At 34.0% G+C, this 26,540-nt stretch overlaps 1 protein-coding gene across 1 annotated transcript; it reads right to left on the bottom strand.

Moving 5' to 3' along the window:
• Window positions 1-5,617: 5,617 nt before the first annotated feature.
• LOC123677773 (popeye domain-containing protein 3) lies at window positions 5,618-15,092 on the bottom strand. Its single transcript, XM_045614471.1, has 7 exons — window positions 14,847-15,092; window positions 14,265-14,405; window positions 10,953-11,134; window positions 10,764-10,895; window positions 9,073-9,180; window positions 8,417-8,681; window positions 5,618-5,858 (listed from the first exon to the last, which is right to left on the bottom strand). Exons 1-7 carry the CDS (start codon window positions 14,968-14,970, stop codon window positions 5,635-5,637), a joined length of 1,176 nt encoding a protein of 391 aa, XP_045470427.1. The 5' UTR covers window positions 14,971-15,092; the 3' UTR covers window positions 5,618-5,634.
• Window positions 15,093-26,540: the final 11,448 nt, after the last annotated feature.

The following is a 26,540-nucleotide window of genomic DNA, read 5'->3' as shown; positions in this document are numbered from 1 at the left end:
TCGTTGTTGGTTGTGTTTGATACACAATGTCTTTTATGCGTTCTCAAAAATAAAAATCGAGAAACGTCAGATCGGGTGACCTGGCTGGCCAAGGAATAAGGAAATGAGCTTTCCCTTCCTATCCAGCGCCACTGAAAAGTTTCGTTGATGTGGTTTCTCACATCGATTGAAATATGAGCTAGGCATTCGTCCAATTGCAGGAACATGTTTTCCCTGGTTGCCAATGGCACATCTTCTAACAAGATTGCAAATCGTATGTAAAAAATTAAAAAAAAAACGGCACCAGTCAATGGCGTATCAAAAAATTGGCGCCCAATAAATCGATATTATAAAATTCCACACCAAACGTTCAGACTCCAGCGACCTTGGTATGGCACTTCTCGCACCCAATATGGATTTTCAGCAGACCAATAATGTAAGTTATGTCTATTGACTATATGTCCATAAAAAAATTATAAAAAAGAATATAAATAATTTTTTCTGTGATAGGAACATTTGGAGCGTTGCTTACGAGATAACTAAAAAAAAGCATTTTGTATTATCGCAGCCTTTCACTTGAAAATTGATTACTTAGCTTGCCAGGTGGTTCTTAAAATTTGAAACTCTGTGGTTCTCACAATAAAAGAGTTAGACCAAACATATGTTATATATTCGAAATCAGGGGAAAAAGAGCTAGTCAAATATAGAAAAATATACAGGGTCTTCCATTTGAAAAAATGAAGTTGCCATCAATATGTTGCTCACTCGGTATATATTTCATTTTGTGAAATCATTTAAAAAAAAAACACTAGTCGATTTCGTGAAACTTTTGTAGAAAACATTTCTTTTTACCTCTTCTAGTAACAAAGTTAAAGGGGGGGTCAAGTTATGGTGAAAAACCCGGTACAATCATTATATGCTCTGAACACCACGAGCTACTCGCCTTCGCCCAGGTGTACAATCCTACCTTTATTCTTGTTACTTAGACATGGCTCCACCTCGGTATACCGAATTCGACTGTAAGGATACCTAACCACAGTCCATTCAGGAATTATTGACATCGAAGTAGTACATAAACGTCTAGTCGCGGCTTTATTTCTGGTTACAAAAATATCACTTAAAATGGCTATGGTTCATCATAGAAATAACCAGTTTGAATTATTTTCATCATTTTTGAATCCGAAAGATCCTGAATTTTCGAAATTACGATTATTACGAAGGGACGCATACAGTCATGATTTCATAAATTGAAATTAGATCATATAACGTAAAAATATAGTGAAATGCTATCTCATTTCATGGAAATCCAATGAAGAGTATCTATTCATTTAAGAGTCGCCCATGAAAGATCCCATTGAAGATCATTCCTTTTCACCAAAGGCTCTTCAAAAATTGTTGCATTACTGATGGACACTGGATACCAACCTGCTTGCAAAATTCTTATCAAATAACTCTCATGGATCATTTTAACTGTGGTGTCTGAACTGGTGAAGAATACAGAAAAAACTGGTTGATAAATTTAAATAGTGTAGCTTAGTGAATGGAAGAGCCATATCATAATAAGACAGAAATAAAATTCAAAGAATCCATTAAGTAGATATATGAAAAATTTTGACATCACAGTTGTACTGTAACTTTCAAAATTGGAACCAATTCATCAGCCAATGTGTAAATCACTTTTTAAAGTCACAATTATTGAAACTGTTCATGACATGATTAAACTTGTATGAAAAATATAGGTACTATTTGTACTCGAGTTTTCTGTTTTTTATTGAAATGCTTTTATACTAGTTTCTATTAAATTACATAAATTATTTTGCACATAACAGCTTTAACTCACTCACTAAAAGCATTTTTGCATGAAATTATATTTCAAATTTTATTGCATTCTATTATTATCTTCAAGTGGGTAAGAGGTGAAGAAATTCATGAAGTTACTCTTATGAATATATTTTTCGATTAAATACTCAGTGAAAATTCTATAAAGCAATTGGAATTTATTAGATTTTTGGATTACTCATTGAAGAACAAAAAACAGATAACAATACTTAATTTCAATATAGAATATGAATAAACTTTAGGTGCAATGCCAAGACTTTGTTTAGCAATCCAATTATAAAATAATTCTCTCTTCATAGATTTATATAATCCTCATGATCACCACTGTCAAAACAAAACATCCAGGTAAAAATCCAAATATCCAGCATTCAAAATAGTGCTCAATCTACTTTTACCCCTCAATATACCTGAAAAACATTTTGTTTTCTTTCTAGAGTCCACTGTTGAATAATGCTGGCATTTTCAAGTAACTAAGTTTCCTCCAGATAAATGAATTTCACATTTTGTTGCAAATATTCTCTGTATTCATCATAAAATCGTACTCAACTTATTATATTTTTCTGTTTATCAATAAGAATTTTCCTTTTATTAACTGTTTTGAACTTGTATAACCAATTAAGTTTATGTAATATTGTCTTTGATTGATTAAAATCCAGATGCTTTTTGGTCAAATTTCATCCAGGCTGATATATTGGTTGCTTCAGTAACAATCAAATCATTCAATGATTCCACTAATAATCCAGGCTGTAATGACTTGCCTTCTTCTTTTTTCAGACAGTACTGTGAGAAATACTCAAATAAACTAATCAATGTGTGTTTGCAATTGATACAACTTTTAAGTTTCATAATTTCTTCGATCAAAAACAATAACACAAACAAACTGAAATCTAACCTCCTGTCAATGACATTTCCAATGCCAACCCGAAATCTGCAATTCAAAATGTTACTGAATGAGCCAGTACCAACTTAATTTCGATTTTCCAAAGCCACCCGGGATGTCAATAATTCCTGAATGGACTGTACGTGCTCTATCGCAGTGATAGTACAACGACGATAGGACATGGCGGTGTATGTATGTATGTTGGTAAGAATGTTGTTGGCGCATCCACCATTTCTATATCTAATGTGAATGCACCAGGCGTTGACAACTTATTTGCCGATATTAAATTCAAGGATTTTTCGGTCACCTTCCGATGTATATACCGCCCACGTACGTGCATTGGTGATGTCACACTTGTCGAACATATTAATCAACTTGCAGAAAGGAGGAACCTATTTGTGGCGGGGGACTTCAACTTACCTGACGTATCGTGGCCCATTTTGATTCTGTCGCCCCCGAACTCACTTTCACTTCATTATGCCCTTCTGGTACGCAATGAAGGTCTACTTCAGCTGGTTGATGGGACCACAAGATATCCATCTGGAAAGCTACCATCTTTGTTCTTACCTTGATCTTACCAACGATCCCGACCTCGGGGCGCAGATTGATTTTCCACCCTTTGGAAAATCAGATCATGTCACTTTCTAAGCCAAAATTCAGTTTCATACATCCTCTCAGACTTGCAATAAGAAAAAAATCGATATCATCGATAACGTGGGGCTGAACAGTCTGATCTCCGATGTTGATTGGATGGAGAGGTTCGAGGGTTTGGATATTGAGGCAATGTGGGACGACTTATTTCGTGTTATAAAATCGGCACTCAAGGACAACACTATATCAAAGTTTGTCGAGACAAGATCAATGAAGCTAAGAGGGAATTTGAGAGTATCTTGGTGTCCTCCGGGAATGGAAAGAAATTTTTTGAGTACGTCCGTTTCTTTTTCAAGACGAGATCTTTTGTAGCAATAGTGAGATGTAACGGTGGGACGACCCTCGGGGGATGTGAGGTGTCGGCTGAGGTATTTGCCGAATCATTCGCTTCTTTATTCACGGCTGAGCCAGATGGACCAATAACCGCAGTGTATGTGATCGTTGTGCTGATGACTTTAGCTCGGTCCAGTTCACCCCTGAAACTGTCTTGTCTCAGCTTCTTGCTTTGAAGATTGACTCATCGCCTGGTATGGATGGCATAAGCAGGGCCGGCGTGAGCAATTTTGGCGCCTGAAGAAAAGAATTTTTTGCGCCCCTGCTGAATAAGTATCAATAACAACATAATCGATCTCTTTCTTATCTCCCCCTATAATATTCAAATGGAAATGGCGAAATAATAAACGAATAAAAAAATGAAACATTATATTAACAAAACAGCTTAGCAGATACATTTTCCATCTAGTGATGTAACTTACAAGTCAAGACGATAAATACCCCTAAAAAATTAAAAATATTAGCGGTCAATGAAGAATAGCCTTTTCACCTGAAAAGTAGCGAAAAAACTATTCAAATATCGTTTCCTTATAATAGGTACATTTGTAACTTTTATCGCTATGTCTACTTCGAACATCCTAAAATTTGGGGACCAGCGTTGATCAGAGTCTTCTGATCAACTTTTCGTATTGAGGGCATACTATAAAAACAAACAATAATAATATTTGAAATTAACCGGTAACCATTTTTTATTCTTACGTCTGGTCCTTTATATGAAAATGATAATTCATTCCATCGGCTACTGCATTGAATAAGTAGAGGTGATTCAGATAATTGACAACCTTCTTGTTTGTTATGCATTGATTCGTTGAATTTTCGGAGATTCTGAAAAATTCATGTCTATCCAGAAAAATAAACGTGGAAAATTCTTCATTCATGTTATGTGTGTTATGTGGACATGAATTTGCTGACAAAATTAAGAGCGCATTCGCCATTTCGTTACACAATTATTTGTACTTAACCTATACCTACTTTCAAACTGGAAGCGTTCTTTCACCGAAACTAAATAATGAAAATATATTTGACCTCTTCGCGTCGAGAATATTTCTCGAAAATTAGTTATGTATAACATTTTCAATTACGAAAAATTAATGACATTTCATGAAAGATCAAATTTAGTTATCCAAATTTCGACTTTAGTTTCTATGTTTTCCGGAAGTCATAGACTACTCCACTCAGTTAGAAATGTGGTATTTCCTTAGTTCAAGTTTTTACTCGATAACTCTTAAATTGTTCATATTCAGGATCAGAATAAATAGGTATTCAAGGATATAGGTAACCTATTATAAAAACTGTTACGACTCATGGCAGGAAATGGTGAAATATTACTATTTTCTATAAAAATTTTTAAGGTAAATAGAGGAATAGATTTGATTGCGAAATATTCATCTTTTTTTACATAAACCATAGAATTTTGCCAAACATCATAATCGAAATCATTATAAACATCAGTCACACAACGAACTAAAACTACGTAAAAATGCATTTCAATAATACCCCTATGGACCACAGTGGTCTATGCGACTCATTAGAAAGTAATTAAGAAGTGATAGATGCAGCCAATGAGTGTAAACAAAAACGCCTCGCAAGTGTTACGGGGAATATTCAACCAATGAGAAAGATCAAATCGGGACATTCTTGTTTCCAAGACGATTTGCTGAATACCTGGGTTTATTTTTTATATTGCTAGCAATATTTTCATAATTTCCAAAGGAATTTCTGAAAATTCGGACAACCCTTGTATAATTGAAATATTCTGGCTTCCTCCAAATGACTTTGGATATACTATATCCATATAGAATATGTTTGAGATTCTACATAATTAGTTAGAGCAGGGAAGGAGCTTTTTCTTGTCAATCAATATTCAAACTTCAAGAGTTATAGTCTCAACATAACCTAAATTTTTAGGAAAGAATAGGGTTAGGTAAAAATCAATCAAATATAAATATCTTTTAATCTCCATCAACCAATTCACAGCTGTGATATTTCGAACTCGTCTCCAACCAGCTTTCCAAATCATTGGATGCCACATCTTCATCATTGGAGGGTAGTTCAGTGAGAGGCTCCATTTCAGCTTGGTCGTTTTGTGTTGAGCAACTATTGTCTTTTTTTACTCCGTATCTTTCGTTTGGTTTGTTCTTGTTGAATATCGGACCAGGAGACATGGAACAAACTCCTAAAAATTAAAACTCTTTGCAGAGAGAGACATGTTGATTCAGTATTTAGAAAAAATTCTACGATTTTTCGGTTTCAACAGAATTATTGTTTGTAATTCTTTCATATAGGGTTTCCCAATAGAAAATTTCATTTTGAATAATTTTCTATCTGGACAGCTGTCACTTTTGAAGCTTCCTCAGTTTGACATTTGAAAAATTGGAACCATGGCATTACTAAAACTGAAACGATACACGCACCAAAAACGCATCGAATTTGTTAAAATTCACTACAAAAATGGGGAAAATTTGGCAGTGATAGTTTTCAAAATTAAATCACTTTTAGGTCGGAAATAGTGAATCCGGTAAAAAAAATTTGAGCTATTCGGACAGTTAGTGATGTGAAGAAACATAACCGTGGGCTCAAAAACAACTGAGAATATTGCTGCTGTAGCCCGTAGTGTTTAACGATTCCTCGTCGATCTTAAGAATTAGGCATTCCACAAACGACAGTACATCGTATTCGGGAAAAGGTTTTACGTCTTATCTTTTATTTTCAAGAAGACAGCGCTACATGTCTCACGAGCAACTGAATAATTGGAATTTTGCAAAAAAATTTTTCTGGCTATGTTATTTCTCGATGAGATGATCACAATTGGCTATCGAGATTTCGCGGTTTAACACTTTTAGGCTTTTTTCTTTAGGGCCAAGACAAAGATAAAGTATATTATAATGCCCCACAATCGATTCAAGACCTTGAAAATGCAATTCTTGAACTTATCAAGGACATACAGCTGCAAATGTGCGAACTGGTCATGAAAAAGTTATGGTGTTGCAACCGTAGCCGTGACGGCCATTTGGCTGATATCATTTTCCATCGTTAATACTCTTTTCAATCAAAATGACATCCATTGATTTCTCCTTAAAAAGAGTTCTTCTTTGACAAATCAAAATGAAATCTTTTATTGGAAAACTTTTTATATATTTTATTGATTCAACAAAATTCATGAAATAGAAATTTCAAACTACAGAAATGAAAATTCGTTGATCTGTTGAATACCGTTCGAGTCTGATTTAAATTGTGAATATTTTGATGAAATACTGATGAGTAATGTATAGCAATACATAACGTTCAGTTAGTTTAGTACAGAAACTTTAGAAACCTTTCTTGCAATTCTGGATATTCATGGCGTTCTTGTCCAGGGCTAAAGGCACTTTTTGCCTAAGTGTCTGTAAATTTCGAATTCAAAGCCGAGAATTGTCAAAAATGTTTGGAATCAATTTTGTTATGTAGAACATTCGAAACAAGTTATAATAAAAAATGTATTGTTATATATATTTCACAATAAAATTTAATTTCTATCGAGAATTTCGAATTCTTTCAAAAATATTTCTGTATTGAGTGCCAAAATACCAATAAATGGAATCGCTTTATGTAAATACAAACGACACTTGACATAATATATGTCTGTATTCTCAGAATGGTCTCTTGCAACTCATGATACATTATAAAATGTTTTGATTGGATAGATAGCATTCCATATAATATTTTCATTTCAAAACTTTTATATGAAAAACCTTATAAGGTTATTATAAAATTATATTATAAGGCCGATATTTGATGCATTAAGCTGTATAATAAAAATTAATATTAATTAATAATATAATTAAGGTATATAATAACAATTTTAAACTTTGTCCAAAATTTAATGTCAATCACATCAAAATAATCATAGAAAGTTTATGGAGAATATCGAAAAAGAAATACCCAATATTTATAGACTGCGGGTCTATAAATTTCAATCATTTCAAATTTCGTTATCAGAACCTTGAAAAACTTGAGCAGAAAATTGTATATAATTACCGAATACTTTCTTTGCAACTGATTCAACATAGCTAAGATTTTGCAAGTCGATATATAAAATAACAATTTTGAACTTTATGTGAAGTTTCGTGTTGATCGCGTAATCAGATGTAAATAAAATGAGAAGAGTATTGACGTCAAATCAGGAGATTTTGGGTGCTACATTATTCAGGCGCTGATAGCGTCCTTGACGATCATATATAGCGAGATATATATCTAAATACAGTTTATGACCCCAAGGGTGCAAATGGCGCATGGATGTACGAGCGCTCAAAAGCTTCTGAATTCACGTCAGTGCTTTTCTCATTTTTGAACGACACCGTTTCTTTGGTTAATATTTTCTTTCATTATCAAAATATTAGAAAACATTGGAAGTAAACAACTGACAAGAAGGGCCACTTTTAATGAACCAAATGACATTCAAACTCTGCCAGAGTGTAAAGAACAGTTGTCTCAACTTCACGTCTAAAAGTGGCAATCTGTTTCTGAAGACTTTTCAATTCATGAATTTTCGGTAATTTATAGACCGAATGCATATCATAAATGGAGATTCATTGAAATTCTTCTAATAGCCATAGAAATAAAATTTAAAATCATTTCAGACCATCTTATGAAAAAGAATGAGATTATTAATGGATATTAAATGCAGATGGTAACAGCACTTTGAATAAATCGAGTTGAAAAGGAGTTTCAAGGGTTGAACCAAATTATACAAACCTCCATTAGCGTTTTTCATTCTAATCGGTGATCTGTATTCCCCACTTGAAGTCAGGGAAGAAGTTATGCTAGGCAAACGGATATCAAGATGGGATCCTTTAGCGGTTACTATTTTATTATTCATGGCATAAAGTTTAGTCGTAATATCTCTGGCAATTAGGGTTGTAAGGACTGTTGCTATGTAAGTGTCCTTCACGAATAAATATTCAAGGGCAGATCTTTGCCAATATAAATACCGACAAGTACTTGCTGCCACTATGGATACCTAAAAAAAATATATTTTTATATTTTTGATAACTTAATTTTAATGATGAATTACTAAAGATTCACTTTCCCCAACAGTATTTTCAATATCCAGTAATGAAACAATGCTACTGATTTATTTGGATAATAATATTTTCACCTCATCGTATTGTTTAGCATGTATAATATTATTATTATTAGAACTCTTAATTGCAACTTCATATATTACAGAAGTGTGAATAAAATATGCAATGGGTGGGCATATCGCTGAGCGATATCTTCCTGCCACCCCTAAATTATATATTAAATAAAATAAATTGTATATTATATTATATATTATATTAATTGAATATACAGAGTTTATTCTTTAAGAGATTCATTATTAAGATCATTTAAAAATTATCAATACTTACTTTGAATTTGTCATCAACTGTATTTCTACTCGACTCAAATTCTGGAGAATCTAGGAATTCACATGGAAGAATAGGATGAAGAAACTGGTTATCAGAGAGGACGTTGCACTACAATGATAGAAATAAAGTTAAATATTTTACGAAATAAAAACACCTATTTGTTGAATTGAAAATTTCTTCATTCATAACAGATGTGGAGGAATATGATCATTGTGGGATAAATATTTTAAGGTAAATCATTCTTCGTAGTTTCGGTATTAGGTGTAAAACTTTGCTTCCGCCGTTTTGCAATGGATAGCTGTAGCGGTATGTGGAAGTCAAAATAAATAATCATAGAAATTTGTTAACATTACGCCATCGAAATATTAGTCGATTTGAATCTGCATCATAAAGTTATTCTCAACTGAACATGTTACGATCCAAATTTCCGTGATTGCGAGAGGTTTTAATTTTCTGCTTTGATAAAAAGAGTCTGCGGCTAAGGCTGAGACTCGTCGAATGCTGTCAAATTCCTATGATGAGGCCGCTTTTATTCAAGAATGGTGATTTTGACAACCAGCATGTCGGTGGAAGAGATAAGGTTTCCGAAGATACATAATTGGAGGCATTACTTGATCAATACTCGTGCCAAATGCAACAAGAATTGGAGGGATCAATGGGAGTTACGCAACAAGCCATTTCAAAATGCCTGAAAGTCACAGGAATGATTGAGAAACAAGGAAATTCGGTTCCGTATGAGTAGAAGCCAAGAGATGTTGAACGGTGTTTGTTTACTTGTGGATAGCTGTTTGCAAGGCAAAGACGGAAGGGACTGCATCGCATTGTGACTGGAGACGATAATCCCAAGCGCAAAAAATCATGGGGATATCCCGGTCATGCTTCCACGTCGACGGCCAAACCGAATATTCACGGTTTCAAGGTCATGTTCAGTATTTGGTGGGACCAGCTCGGCGTAGTGTATTATGAGTTGCCAAAACCGACTGAAACAATCAGAGGTGATCGTTATCGAACGCGATTATTGCGTTTGAGCCGAGCATTGAAAGACAAACGGCCGCAATGCCACGAGAGACATGATAAGGTGATTTTACAGAATGACAATGCTCGACCCCATGTTGCGAAAGCGGTCAAGAAATACTTGGAAATGTTGAAATGGCAAGTCATACCCCACCCGCCGTATTCTCCATACGTTGCTCCCTCGGGCTATCACTTGTTTTGATCAATGGCACACGGCTTGGCTGACCAGCACTTCCGGTGTTATGAAGAAGTAAAAAATTGGATCGATTCGTAGATCTCTTCAAACGATGACCAGTTTTTTCAACGCTGGATTCGTACGCTGCCCGGAAGATGGGAGAAAGTAGTGGCCAGGGATGGAAAATACTTTGGTTATTAAATGTATAACCAGTTCTTTACAAGAAAGCCTCGAATTTCGGAAAAAACGGCGGAAGCAAAGTTGTATGCCTATGTAGTTATAGGTTTTGAAATCTGAGAGATATTTCAAAACTTTCAGGGCGAAACATAATTTTATTTCATATCATCGCATCAATAAATATTTTGAATTCAAGACATCTCTCACAGTTCCCGAGAAAATCTCTGGACTTGCGACTTACGAAGAAAGGAAAAATTTCATATTTGTTTTTACTTATCCTAAAGAAATATTTCTTCGGTTTTAGCAACCAATATCACTATCTTACCTTCCCAGATAAAAGTAAACCTAGTCTATCTGTTCTGGTCAGATTTTGAACAGCATACGCTTCTCCAGCATGCAAAGACATTATCTGTGCGAAATCTATGCTAACCATTCTTTTGAACTGCAACCTAGTTAGCTGAAATAGAAAGTATTTGTATTTCACATACATCGTCTCTGAATGTGATTGTTTCACCTTAAATGGTTCGAATAGGGCATGGTAAACTTCCTCTAGTTCAGGATCAAACTTAACAGGTCTGATTTGGTAGAGGATATGGAAAACTTGTGCAACGTTCATAAGCATGAATGCAAAATTCCAAGTGAATACATCTGGAGCACATATGATGTTCCATGCCCATGCGGAAAATAGCATGAGACCTACAAATTTACAATGCTTTCTTTAATAGAAGAAATCCTATTCAGAAACAATTTCTTCCATATTACCGATTGAATATGTGATCGGATTATATAACGTCAAACTTGAGAGGATAATGATATAAGTAAATTGAAATGGAAAAAGACATGGTGAAAATGTTGATACTTATTATTATATTCAATATTACTTCGTCCTATTATATAAAACATTTCACAGCGTCCTATGAACAATATTATTTCAGTTATTATTATATCAGAGTTAAATATATCAAATAAGCATTGAATTATCAGATTGGAATGCATGGGTTCCAAAAAATTTCATACCGGGTGTTGAATTTTTAATTCAGAAGAGAATTGAAGTTTTATATTTACAAACAATAAGTTATATTTGATATGAAACATTATCAAAGTTATTCAAAAAAGTTGATCAAAAAAAAATGAAATAATGGCATATTTCAACTAAAATACTGAGTTTTGTGATTTTCGAAAGAATTTATTAGACGAAATTAGGCACAACCACATTCGGAAAAGCGTTATTGGACTACTTTGGTCCACTTTTAAGAAACTTTTCTGAAAGAATTGTTAAACTAACGAAATACTAATTTCATGAGATATCCTAAATAATTTCAAATTCAACATAATCTGCCGAAAATTTATGTGAAATTGTGGCACAACTACAAAACATATATACATACAAACAAATAGGTACATACAGGGTGTCCCATAAGTGGCACGTCACAGTGACACCGGAGGTAAGTCAGCTAAAGAGGGACCTAACCAGCCTAACATGACCCCAGTAAAAAAGTTGCATGGTTTTCGAGTTATTACCAGATTACGTTTTTTAGTGAATTTTCACCTTTTTTAACATTGTCAGGGTCAGAATTCTGCTGGAAAGCTCTCGAAGCTTATTTTTTTTGTTGTAATGGAATCTTAAATAGTTATTCAAGATGACATGAGTATGATTCTGTCAAAAAGTTATGTGGATTTCCATAAATTAATGGATAAATCTTGATTTCAATTGCTAGCAAAACGAGAACTTCGACTTTGGACACCTGCTGTGAAAAAAAATCCTTGAAACAAAACGAGCAAGTAACATAAAAAAATTGGGCATTTTAGACAGATTTAGAAATGGTACAATACACGAATCTTATGCCCATAAAACTAGGTATTTTCATCATTTTATCGATGCCCTACTTAACAAAGTTGAAACTAGGAACCCCGCTATCAGGTAATTTTGCCGCTTGCATTTTGATACCGGGCTTTGTTATTATTTGTTAGTCACAATAGGGAAAAATATGGATTAGGGGAAGCGAAAAAGGAATATTATTGAAAAAAAAGGTAAATTAATTAAAAACAGATTTAACTTTCGATTATTTATTTAATTCTTAAATCTAACTTACAGTAAATGTGGATTGGGCGATTAGGACCCATACTGTGGCCACCGCGATCCCCGGATTTGAATCCACTGGATTTTTTTTATTGGGGATGTTTAAAGGACAAAGTGTATGCAAAACCAATAAGAAGCGAGGAAGAATTGCGTGAACGCGTATTCGACGCAGCCCGGACCATATCGGAAATTAGTTTAAGAAAATTGAATCGTAATTTTATAAAACGGTGTCATTTATGCATTAGAGTCCGAGGGAAACAGTTTGAACATTTACTGGAAGCTAGATTTAAGAATTAAATAAATAATCGAAAGTTAAGTCTGTTTTTAATTAATTTACCTTTTTTTTCGATAATATTCCTTTTTCGCTTCCTCTAATCCATCTTTTTCCCTATTGTGACTTTAACAAATAATAACATAGCAAGCGGCAAAATTACCTGATAGCGGGGTTCCTAGTTTCAACTTAGTTAAGTAGGGCATCGGTAAAATGATGAAAATACCTAGTTTTATGGGCATACGATTCGTGTATTGTACCATTTCTAAATCTGTCTAAAATGCCCAATTTTTTTATGTTACTTGCTCGTTTTGTTTCAAGGATTTTTTTTTCACAGCAGGTGTCCAAAGTCGAAGTTCTCGTTTTGCTAGCAATTGAAATCAAGATTTATCCATTAATTTACGGAAATCCACATAACTTTTTGACAGAATCATACTCATGTCATCTTAAATAACTATTTAAGATTCCATTACAACAAAAAAATAAGCTTCGAGAGCTTTCCAGCAGAATTCTGACCCTGACAATGTTAAAAAAGGTGAAAATTCACTAAAAAACGTAATTTGGTAATAACTCGAAAACCATGCAACTTTTACTGGGGTCATGTTAGGCTGGTTAGGTCCCTCTTTAGCTGACCTACCTCCGGTGTCACTGTGACGTGCCTCTTATGGGACACCCTGTATAAACGGCAGAAAAAAATTTAAATTACTTATTTCCAAAATCTTTGAATGAATCAAGTTGTTCATTTTACTTTCGTCCATATTATTGCTTCTTTGAATGATTAAAACATTTTTTTCCTATTGATTCGTTAAAATGTCTGTATTTTCCGAAATTTGAGCTTGATTACTTTCGACTTTTCAGGATATAGGTTCGGATCTCGAATACCTTGGTCAATTTTGTTAATGGGCAAGTCCGATTTGGGGTTTCGTAAATATGGTTGTTGGAGCTGTGAGGTAGTGACACTCTCCCCAGTCATGGCTGAAATGTTTCTGAACGAAATTTGAACCATAATGGAAAGATCATTTCTTGTGTAATGTAAGTCGATTTTCTGAATCAAATCAATAATAATAATGAAGAGGATTAATACAGGATGATCGAGGTATTTCTGAATTTTTTATAAGAATTTCTGTTTCATGGAAAAAAAAAATTCAAAAAAGTGATAAATGACCTCATTTTGAAAATATGTACTTCACTCACGGCATTCCGTTTTGCAGATAGATTGAGTAATTGTATTCCATAATCATTGAATTTTGGGGACACATATTTCTTCAGAGAAAGTAGAAATATTTTTTTACACCTGATTCTATATTTAGAAAGTAGAAACTTGTGAAATATTCAATTAAAGATGTGATGAGAAAATTTCAAAATACTCAACTTTATTCATTATCCAATAGCCAAATTGAATTTCGTAAGTAATTCTTCATAATATGCTTTATGAGTACACAGGATTATTTCGGAAGGAAGTATACTTTACTCACCCAATATCAGCCAGCAGTGCATAAACAAAACTCCTTTCTTTGAACAAGTGGATGAGTATCCTAGCACAAAACAAATATTGGCCAATTGAAATAGAATATGCTGAGGATTCTCCCAGTAGTCACACCAAGGCCACCAAGTGCCTAGAGTAAAAAATATACCTAGTATTTTTGCCCAAATTCTTCTTGTTCGTATTTGTTTCGAACTACATATCAACCGATATCAAATTTTATATTTGTTTTCTCCTACAATTATTATCATATAGACGGTTTATTGTGGTTATTATTATTTCATTATTGATCATCATTTAAAAGCGATTTTCTGTAACTGCAAATTCGTAAATACAAATAAGATAGAATTATGGTGAGTGAATGACGAATTCTCACAAGGATCAAGCAAATTCTTGAATTTAAACAACTTGTTGCTCGTTGCTCTCTTTCCCAAATAGAGCAATTCCTTTATAAAATTTAAGCTTAGGTAGTTCAAATAAATGGCAGGTACTGTATTCCAATAGTATCCTCCATCACATAAGTGTTACGGATGAATATATTAATTTCTTTGAAATATTCATAGATCTTACTCACCTGGTGGTATGTATGTTAAATTCTTATCCTCGTTAGGCCAAGAGAGGTTGTCTCCGGGGCTGACGTGTAAGAGATTAGGCCTGTCATCATGCAGTAGACCCCCAACGTCAGACCCTGCAGTCATTGCAATAATAAAGTTTGTGTTTTATCAACTTTACCTCCAGCTACCACTGTTTGACTTCATTCTTGTTTTGTCTGCATCAAAAATAACAAATCGATAGATGAGTCGGGACAGAAACGTGCAGTTGCGGATGTATTGATTTTTCAGAATTTGAATCAGCGACCGGTAGAGGGCTCTGTAGGACCTCTACTTATATTAAATTCTCTATGAATCGCGTTTACTTTGAAGAAGAAGTTTTACATAATATGCGAAAAATGATAATTTTTCAAACATAATTAGTATGCTATGATATTTTATATAACAGAATTGTGGCGAAATTGTATTTTTTCAGAGAAATTTTTGAACGGTTTCTTATTATGATTTCTTATTTCTGATTATTTTCGATAATGTGAATGTTATTTTTGAGAGCCCTATCTCATTCCTTCACGATTTAAACAATAAGGTTCAACCTTAGACTTCATAAAAAAAATTTCATGTAATTTTATCGATACCTTAAGAACATTAACCTCATCAATAGCGATCAAAAATCATGTAATTTTATCGATACCTTAAGAACATTAACCTCACCAACAACGATCATAGGTACTGATATATAGTCTAAGGGGTCAACTGTCTGATGGATTTTCAGGAAAGGTTCAGATACCGAAGATGCATAACATGCATTCTTTAGATTTTCTAGCTTCAAATAATATATTTCCCGGAAAATATTGATAGATTATTCACTTGAGAGGTTATTATATACATTATACATTATTACATTACAAATTCATAGGAATTCATTTCAAATTATGCTGTTATCCCATACCAAACTATACTACTAAAACTAAAAAAAAATTTAAACCTATTTAAATATTTACTCTTTAAATATTATTAGTATGTATAGTAAATATGTTTTTCTCCGATTGACAGCAAATATTAATTTTGCAAACACATATCAATCAGCAAATAAGGACTTTCCTGCCTAGGTTGCAAAATGATTATTTTTATTGGGAATAAAACATTTGTTTTATTTCTATCAAATTTTGTTTTAATTCATCAATACAGGAAAAATGAAAATATTGTGAGAATTGAAATATAAATAAATAAAATAATAAATGAAATATAATAAATATAAATAAAATTGAAATAAAATATCCTACAAAGATCATTATAAACAATCGGCAGACAATCTGCCTAGTAAAACAAATAACTATTCTGGCATAACGGGCAGATTATGGTCGACATAATCGTACATCTGAGCGTATAACTGGCGAAACAGAGAAAAAATTCGAAGTATTGGATCTGTTACTGATGTCTTAAGACCCATACATCATCGAAATGCACGCTCGACCGAAAATGTTGCTGCTGTGAGTAAAGGTGTTCAAGAAGATACAAATTTATTCATTCTTTGGCGCGCACAGCCTTTGAGCCTCTCTTGCGCCTTGCTATGACGTATTTTGCACCTGGATTTGCATTTCCATCCTAATAAGGTTCTGTTGAACTAAGCCAGCTGACCATGGAACATGTAGAACATATGCCGATTGTGCTTGAACAACAACCTTGGTTGACGATTTTGCACATACAATTTTCTTTAACGATGAAGCACATTTTCTCACTCGGTGGCTATGTTAACAAGCAAAATTGTCACATAAGAGGCAGTTTCATTCCTTATGTTACTGCTGAGAGACCATTACATCCACAAGAAGTCACTGTATATAATTTGGTCTTGTGACGTGAGTGGCCTGTATTTCATTGGAGTTGAAAAGGGCATCACTAAAACCGTCAATTCTCTACGCTTTTGCCAAATCTAAATGATTACAGATTTTTTTAGGAAATGGACAATATTCCTTCGTTCTAAAATTGGATCCAGAGGATGCCTCATCATTTATCATAACTGTAGAAAGAAATTCTCGTAACGGAAGATCTTACTTTCTTTTTGTTTGAGTTGAAACCATGTATAATTTTCCCTGTTAATTATTTCCAACGAAATTCGAATCAAATAAAAAAAAAAATTTTTGTTCAATCAATCACGGCAAAATCATCTGTCCAAGTGTCCAAAAATCCGAAGAAAAAATAGATTTCTGAATTAAATGCAAATCCTTAGATGGCCTGATTTGTACTGATGGAATAAGTACTTCAAGAAATGGAAAGTGAATACTTACATCGAACACAGTTGCAATCTACTTCCGAGGAATAACAGTAAAGAAAGAGAAAACAGGAAATTTCAAAATAGAAAATCAGACGATAGAATGGAAAAAGTAAGCAAAATATCTGGGAGTAATACTAGATGAAAGAATGAACTTTAACAAACAGATAAAAGCAAACAGGAAAAAGGCAAGGCGGTTGCATGGGAGACTGTACCCGCTGCCCAACCCTAAAAGTAAAATTTCCTTAAAAAACAAGCTAAAGATAATAGAAATATTGCTTACACCAAGCATCACTTATGCAGCAGTAACCTGGTATAATACGAAGGACAATAATAAGGATCAGTTGCAAAGTACGCTAAATAAAGTAATCAGAAAAGCGGTTAGCGCCCCATGGTATATAACCAACAAATCAGAGAAGAATTGTAAATTGAAAGTATTGAGGAAATAGTTAAAAAACAAAGAAAGAAGACAATAGAGATGCTGAAAGAACATGAGAATAAGGAATTAAGAAAGATACTACAAATCAAAATAAGAATGACCGAATCAAAGAACCAAAGAGAATAAAAAAGTGACATGCAGTATGGAGGAAAGTCTCCCAATTAAACAACAGTAGAAATAGGAAAAATTAAAGTAGAGGCGTAGGGAATAAAATTCCAGTCCAAAAAGAAGATCTGAGAGACCTTATTTTTATGCTAGGGAGTATATTTACAATACAGAAATCACAATTCTCTATGCTTTTAACATCCGTGTCAATTTTCCCCGAAATCGGCAAAATTTGCCGATAATTGCGTTTGTCCACCGTCACAATGACTTCCTATTCTCGCAAACGAGCGTAGCTGCGTGTGCATTCATGCCCGATTTCATGCAGGCAAATCAAAACCGAGAGCTGCAAGACAACCTGCGATATAAATCAAAGCAATGGCCCAGTGCCCCAAGTAGTCTCGACGTACGGGCAGCTGCCTTGCCTTGATCAGTAGCGCGGAACAACCCCTAACTGCGGTCTGAAGGGATGGAACCAGGGCCGTATTGGGATATAATATTATGCACGCTCATTTTTGGGAACAAGGTGCAATTATTTTGTCGAATTTGTGAATTTTGAGTCGACTATTCCACTATTGAGTGTTCAATGCTAGCAAATAACATTGTAACGACTTGTTCTTTAGTGGCAAAATTCTTAATACTTATTCATGAGATGAGGGCTAATCCCAAAAATGATAGTTGATTCTACTAAAATCATGTTACTTATCATTGAATAAGCAAGATATCTATCTTCATTTGAACTCGTCGAATATCATCCGCAAAAAAAATTTTCCGACAAAAATTTTCTAGTAGCTTTATTGTTGTCAACTCCGCGGAGTTGACATATCATGAGCGCGCTCATGATATTTGTTTTGATGTAATAACTCGTTTCGACAGCTCGTGGTTTTGTCAACAAAATTCATGGCAAAAAGGCCAAAGCAACAAACTTTCATACCAATCGAAAATTTTGCGGGCAACATTTTTTCTCTTATGACATCATCATTTACGAAAATCGTTTTGAACGAATAGGTCAATAGATTATCTGTGATCATCCGTCCGCCATCAGATCAGTTAGCTGATAATATTCGAATTATGAAAGACTGAGCCTAGTAAATGGTTTCCTCCTTATCTAAGGACACTGAGGTTGACCGTTTGAACCTATATCGTAAAATGAATTTTCTGGCTTCTATAAGGGCAATCCAACTATTTGCTGTTGGGTGTTCCAATAAGAGGTTTCATTTTGAATAGTCCTCTATCTGGGTAGCTGTTACTATTGAAGCTGTCGTCTTTTGATATTCGATTAGTAAAAACTAACCAACTAAAATAGACCAAAAAAACAGTTCTTACCTTAATATTTCCTGTTGCGAATGAGGGATGAAGGGTTGGAAGGATAAAAATATTACTTCTGATCGAATTCAGAAGATGATGAAATTCTCCGAGCAAGAATTCACTCACAATGACTTTATACTTGGTCTATTTTGCAAGAAGAGTTTCCTGGCCGTGTTATTTCTCGAAGGGATCATCCATATTGGCTCCGAGATCTTGAGATTTAACACCTTCAAACTTTCTATCTTTGTGAAAGATAAGGTTTATGCCAATGTTCCATATTCAAGACCTTAAAGATGGAATTCGTGAAGTTATCGAGGACATACAGCCACAAATGTGCGAATTGGTCATGAAAATCTCACGAAAAACATATTGCGCTGCAATTGGAGCCGTGCCAGTAATTTAGCTGAAATCGTTTTCCATTGTTAATGCCATACATCCCTCTTTCCAATGAAGTAAACATCGGATGATTTTTTCAAATATATTCTTTTTTTTTAATATCAAAATAAAACCTTTTACTGGAGAACCTTTTATAATTGGCCGCCTATGTTGGTAGTACTAAGAATTGATAATTTCAAACGTCTGCTAAAATTATCATTTTTTTTGCTGAGTGACGCAACTATTTCCTTTTCTCACGTGGAAAGTTTGAAGTTATATAGATAGATAGATAGATATGTTTATTCGTTCTCATTGAAATAAACAAAAACAAGTCACAGAGATAATTACATATATAATTTTCTGTACGTGACTAAAATAAACTTCATTCTACAGAAACTAAATACACTTTAACCAACACCAAAAGGATAAAAATCTAATACACATTATTAAATTCTGTATCAAACAAAGAAACAAAAAACATCATCTTAGGACTGTTACTCCATCCTGTCCATGCCATACGTCGCATATTGGTGATTCCTCCATTCCATTTTCATCTTTACTTTGTCGCTAATCTAGAAATTCTGTGATATATTACTTTTATATTTTGCACTGAAAAAAATAAAAGAAACGTCATCTTAGGATTGTTGCCTCGTCTTGTCCGTGCTATATGTCGCATATTGGTGATTTTTCCATTCCAGTTCAGTTTTATTTTTTTTATTTTTTATTTTTATTTTATGTTTTGATTCATTTCGAATATTCTAATAACCTTTGGAATAGTTCGGCGATAAACGCCGAAAAAAACGCTCCATAACGAATATCGGGCCAAAAACCCAACAACTTATATATAACCCCTACCGTATTCTCCTCTGATATGGCACGTGTCGGCAATGATACTGTTATTGCTGATTTGATAGCTGAATTTTTTATAGCTAAATTTTATAATTTCCAGCCTCGAATAATCTCAAATGATAGGGTACGACTAACTCATCAAATGCCAGAATTCCCTTCCGTCTGACAGTACTCAGAAACTTTTAGAAATTTTCAGGTTTCATTTTCAGGGCACAGTCTAATAAGTTAATGTACCTGCAGTAAAATAATATATTCGAAAAATTAATTAATAATTACATAATCATCAAGTCTCAATCAAATCAAATACACATTATGCTTTAATCTCGTCTCAAAAGTTATCCTTCTTTCCTTCGTTAGGGATCACATAAACATAAGATTTTAGGTCTATAACTGTTTGGATCTTTTTTATTTTCCATTTTTCCGAATGGTATAAGGGTAGGATCAGTCTCATTGTCAGTAAACACATAGCTGTGGGCGATTTGCTAGGAATAAATACCGGCCGGTGTGTAGAGCCATTGTTGGTTTTAAAGCCTCAGGCTATGGGATTGTCCGTCTGTGCAAATATTGAATATTTTATTGAATGCATGGATCGGTGGATATGTATGGGATGTGGAAGATAAGTCGGTTAAGGCACCTCATGGTTTGTTTCATTCGTATAATGTACTGTAGTTCAAATAAATAAATACTTTAAAGTTTTCAAGGTTATACGCATTTAATTGATTGATGCTTTTTCCTCTCCTTCCTATAGGAATGATAGAGACGAAAATGCATTCATTTTCAATTCTTCCTATGGGAAGGAATTATTATTGCGTTTATCGCAGAACATTAGATCAGAAGTTTTTAACCCAATTTTTCAATTATACCAATTGAAACACAATTAAGCTCTGTCGTAAAATTCAGCTAATTGATTCTCTATAAACATTAACATGGGCGTACAATTTTGCTTCCGCCGTTTTCTTTCTGAAATTCGAGGCTTTATGGAAATACTGGTTAGACATTTATGATTTAAAGTATTGTTCATCTCTAGCCACTTATTTCTCCCCATCTTTCGGGTAACGTACATATAAATCCTTCGTTGAAAAAACTGGTCATCTTTTGAAGCGATCCACGGATCGATCCAACTTCTACTTCTTCTTAAGAAGTGCTGGTCAGCCAGGCCGTGTGCCATTGATTGAAACAAGTGATAGTCCGAGGAAGCAACGTCTGAAGAATACGGAGGTGGGGTAGGATTTCAACGTTTCCAAGTATGTTTTGACCACTTTTGCAACTTGGGTTCGAGTATTGTCATGCTGTAAAACCAATTTATCATGTCTCTCGTCGTATTGCAGGTCTTTCAATGCTCGACCCTAACGCATTGTGTTCGATAACGATCGCCAGTGATTGTTTCAGTCAGTTTTTACAACTCATAATACACGACGCCAAGCTGGTTCACCAAATACTGAGCATGACCTTGGAACAGTGGGATTATCGTAATGAATCCATTTTTCGTCTTCCGTCTCAATGCGATGCAGAAATTCATTTCCGTTTTCGACTTGCAAGCAGCTGTTCACAAGCAAACAGACGCCGTTCAACATCTCCCGGCTTCAACTCGTACGGCACCCAATTTCCTTGTTTCTGAATCATTCCCATGACTATCAGGCATTTTGAAATGGCTTGTGGCGACACTCCCAAGAATCCTGCCAATTCTTGTTACATTTGACACGAGTCTTGATCAAGTAATACCTTCAATTCTGCATCTTCGAAAACCTTCTCTCTTCCACTGTCATTCTGGTCTTCGACAACAAAATTACCGTTCTTGAAGTGTTAAAACCACTCTTGACACCTTGGCTCCGCCCGTAACCTATCTTTCATATAAACCATAAAAATTACTGGAAAAAATTTAGTATTTTTCGAATATCTCGAACAAAAATCAAGATATAGTGAAATAGAGATCGGGGCTTCTTGAAGATTTTTTCTCTAAGTCCAAGTTCTCGAGATCCTCTCAGTGAGCATCGAATTTGGGACACCCTGTACTCCTGAATTCCTTACGACGAGTTTCATGAAACTTTGATTGATCGACTCGTTGATTTTAGTTTGAAATCTACGAAAATGTCAAAAATGAACTGAAATTAATAGACGGAATAGTCGAAATCTATCGATCTAGGAAAAATGATGGACTGCATCTAGAACACAAATTTTGAGCTGCGATTTATTAAGATAGAAAGCAGATAGGACTATTGAAAATATATATTGAATACTTTGAATAATAAAAGATAATTGACTACTTGATGAAGGTTTTTCAATATAAATATCGAAAAATTGATAACATTTTGTCCTTTTCTCTTCACAATATAATACATCTATGTATGATATATTCGGTTTTTTTGTCTTGGGAAAAAACCGAATATATCATAAGTATATATTATATTGTGAAGGAAAAATGACACAATGTTGTCCATTTTTTGATATCTATAGCGAATACTTAGCGAGATATCATATCAGGCTTTAAGAATTACCTACGGAATTCTAGTATGAAGTTGTACTAATCAACTATTTTGCTAGAACTAGTGCTTTCAGCAAAATACTTTAGAAATGTCTGTTATATTAGAAGAGAGTAATTTCGAGATAAACAATATATGGAATGGTGATGAATCGGGATTCTCAATAGTTCCTTCAAAAATTTTCACCTCACGATGGGTGTACTAACCAGTGATGAAAAAAACAGCACGTGTACAGATAGGATTTATATTCCAGCAGATATTATTTTCCAAAAACACAAAATAAAAAATTTATTGATGGACAACGACCAACATGCTTGGCAAATTTATAGTATGCAGAATATTTATTATTTTCTGTATCTACCTGCTGAAATCCAAGATTTGGCTATTTTTGCTCTCTCGTTCTCATCCGTTGTTATATGGATCATAAGAAGTGCGTTATTTGTGAAGAAACTCACGAATTGTGAAATATCTCATCACTAATATCACAATATGTTTTCATTTCCGCGCGCTTAATGTCAAATTTGATGGTTCATGTTGCAAACAAAATTTGCTTACTGAAAATGACATATGTATGCTCCCTCTATCTATGTTTATTACTCTGATTTGCCAACTCATCATTACGTATATTTCCAATATTCTGTTCGTGGCTATTTTGTACTAAATCGTAACGTAACCAATATGATATAATTCAAAATAGCCTCGAGCAGAATATCGGTATCAATATTGTGCCGAAAAATTCAAATAAAACAAATGGAAATTACTCCACAAAGAAGGAAATAACTATATTGTATAAACATCATTTGATTTTTGATTTCTTTGATTAATTCTGGATAAAAGCTTACTTTTCAATTTGCTTTATTCACGCCTGTATATAAAATTGAGACGAGATTATATGAGGACGGAATCTGAACAGTTATGTTTCTGAAAAATCAGGCTACAATTAAAACAATTATTGCTAAAATCTAGGGTCCGAGAGAAAATGAACTATACAAACTTCGATGAGAGTTTGTTCGTTGTCTTAATTTTGCTGGTGTGGATAATTTACTTTGATGCGAGCGAAATTATGTTGAAAATATTTTGATAGTTAAATCGATTATTTATTCATACGTATGAAATGAATATCGTTTTCACAGAAACCTGTGTAAAAAAATCTTTGCATCTGATATCAGCGGAAAATTTATTCAATCGAATTTTATTCGTATTCCCACTCTGTGCAAATCGTTGCATTTCTGGGGTAACCACCGACTGATACGATAGACAGGGCTGTACGGCACCTATTCGTGTACGTTTGCAAGCGCTCACTACTTCAGATGTTACGTTTTCTAGTGGACCGAGTCAAACGCATCTACTACAGTAACATGTTCGAGGGGCTTGTGTTTGAGCGCCCCTGTATGTTTATGTGCTGGAGGGGTGGATACCAGTGCGACGCACCTGTTAAGCAAATTGTGATTTAACAGTCAGATTTTTAACGCTTATAAAAATTTGAGTACGCATTATGCATCAAGTTATTCATGGTCGTTCTGTTTGTTTTTTGGGAGATTTGGATGGGTGGGTAAACAGAAAGACTGGTTGGGTGGTTTAACGAGTGAGGTTATTCGATTTTGTGGCTGCTTGAGAAATTTCCTCCATATAGAATAGTAGAGCTGCGTGAACAAGAGTCCTATAAATTACACAAGAGAAGTTAATACTTCGATGATTTGCAAGTCACGAATTCCTTTCAATTACATTTTGAACATATGTATTAAATTTTCAAATTACGGGTGATACCTGCAAATGTTAGTTATAAATATTATCATAAATGTCTATTTGTAAACACGAACAATGCAGTAGAAACTCGAGCGGACCCAGCAAAAACGAAGAATACGATGAGGGTAGCAGAGATGAAAATATTGAGAACTATTAAAGGGGTAAGTTCGAGAGATCAAATAAGGAGCGAAGTTATAAGAAAAGATCTAAAGGTTCAAGATAAATTAAGATCCACGAGAGCTAGACGACGATATTGGAGAGACCACGTCGACAGAATGATGGAAGATCGATGGGCAAGATGGGCAAAGGATGGAAGACCAAATTCAAAGAGAGCCCCCGGCTGACCTCCCAAAAATGGCACGAAAGCTGGACATCTGCTTCCCAAGAGGCTGAATAGTAGAAGAAACAAGACTACGTCTTAAGAAAAGAGAAAGAAGAAGAACAATACAGTATAGGAAATTATTTCGGTTTATAATAGTTGATGATACGTTGTTCGAAGAACATAAATTTAAAACTTTATTACTCTTAACTCTTTGACATAATGACAATACAAAATTTCATTGAGGTTTTTGATTTCCTTATAATCAAAAAACTAAGATTGTTCTTATTTTCAAAGATAGTGATACATTTTGAAACTCATTGACGTTTTCAAAATTTTTACTTTTATCTCCCATTGCATTGCCGGATCAACATTGCCCATAGATCCACATTTCCCATAGATCCACATTGCCATAGATCGACATTGTTCATAAATCTATCTGCCCATATATATTCATTGATATCCGTATTGCCGGTAGATCCAGTCTCCATAAATAATATTATAATCCCAATTTTAAGATTTAAAATATGTGCACTTCTCCAGAAACGTCTCATTGGTTCTCAATAATCATCCACCCTGTATTAGTCTCGGCAAGTCGGCATTAGTATATACTTTGTATCGTATTATATTGATTATATATGAACTTTATTTCTCTGAAGCAATTATCCAATAGAAGTAGAAGAATGTTGATTTTCTCAATTTTTAGATTCCTAAAGGTTTTCCAGAGTCGATATATGGTTCTCGATGTGGCGAATTTTAGAATAATCGAGTGTTAGGTTGAGCCTTCTGTGTATATATAGTTTCTCTAATTCACTGTATTATTTTTGAAAATTATGGATTATTTCCATAAACATCGCTCAGTGATTTCTGCATTGAAAAATTATGTTTTGCACTAATGAAAATAAACACTGCATAGCCAGAAAAAAATTAAATTCGTGACAGGAGAGTTCCGAGTACCAACATATAATAATGAAATATAACCATGAAATCTGTGTGGAACTGAGATATTCAACTCTCTTTGATTCTCAGCAAATCAAAATCCGCAAGAATTGTAGTCAATAACTGCCGAAAACAATGGAGGGTATTCAAACAAGGATTTGGCAACTTTAAAAATGCAGGAATATCCTTATTACGGAATTAGGTTGCTCAAGTGATTAGTAAATTCATTATGTGCGCATCGATGTGTGTATTGATTTCGGGATTATTAATTATTCTCATTCTTTTACTTCCGGTTATGGGCGTATAAAAATTGAACTTTATAGAACTTTCGCCTAATAAAGACGGTTATTATCTATTATTATTATTTGCCTGAGTGAAAAGTGAGGATTTTGAAATCACAGAAATCAAGGAAGGAAATATTAGTTGAAATTTCGAACTCTATAACAATGATTGTAAAGGGTGTAAAATCTCACAATTATTCGAAGTTGCATTGCACAGATTCAATACACTTCCTGATAAACAGTGGCATGGCGAGAATTGAGGCGCCCCATCGCAATCACTCCCTATTAATTGCTCATCGCAATGTTGATTTTAACGCAAATTTTTATTTTTCCATGGTGGATATTACCTCAACTCTTTTTTTTACTATTTTCCATATATATTAATTACTGCGATTTTTCAAGTGATTTTACAATTATATTGAATCTAAATTACCAATTAAATTTGAGTTGGCGTGGTATCATGGAACTAAGACTGATTTTGATATTCAAAAATTCACTTGTTTTATTCTTCAGTTTCTTTAAATTTCATTGAAAATTTTAATTCATTTTAATGAAATTAAAGGCAATGAAATATACATATATTTACATTGGCGTACCCAAGAGGGGTATA

Source organism: Harmonia axyridis, chromosome 4, assembly GCF_914767665.1.
Source record: "Harmonia axyridis chromosome 4, icHarAxyr1.1, whole genome shotgun sequence".
Lineage (NCBI taxonomy): Eukaryota > Metazoa > Arthropoda > Insecta > Coleoptera > Coccinellidae > Harmonia > Harmonia axyridis.
Note: the sequence above shows the minus strand (reverse complement) of the source record. Positions and strands in the feature narration are given on the sequence as shown.

What these genes read in the sequence shown, in the direction of transcription:
- LOC123677773 (XM_045614471.1), bottom strand. Translation starts at nt 14,970, where the DNA reads ATGACTGCAGGGTCTGACGTTGGGGGTCTACTGCATGATGACAGGCCT. An exon ending in TTTAACATACATACCACCAG is followed by an intron (nt 14,406 to 14,846) that starts GTGAGTAAGATC and finishes TTTTTACTCTAG; the next exon opens with GCACTTGGTGGCCTTGGTGT. An exon ending in CAGTTGATGACAAATTCAAA is followed by an intron (nt 8,682 to 9,072) that starts GTAAGTATTGAT and finishes TATTTTTTTTAG; the next exon opens with GTATCCATAGTGGCAGCAAG.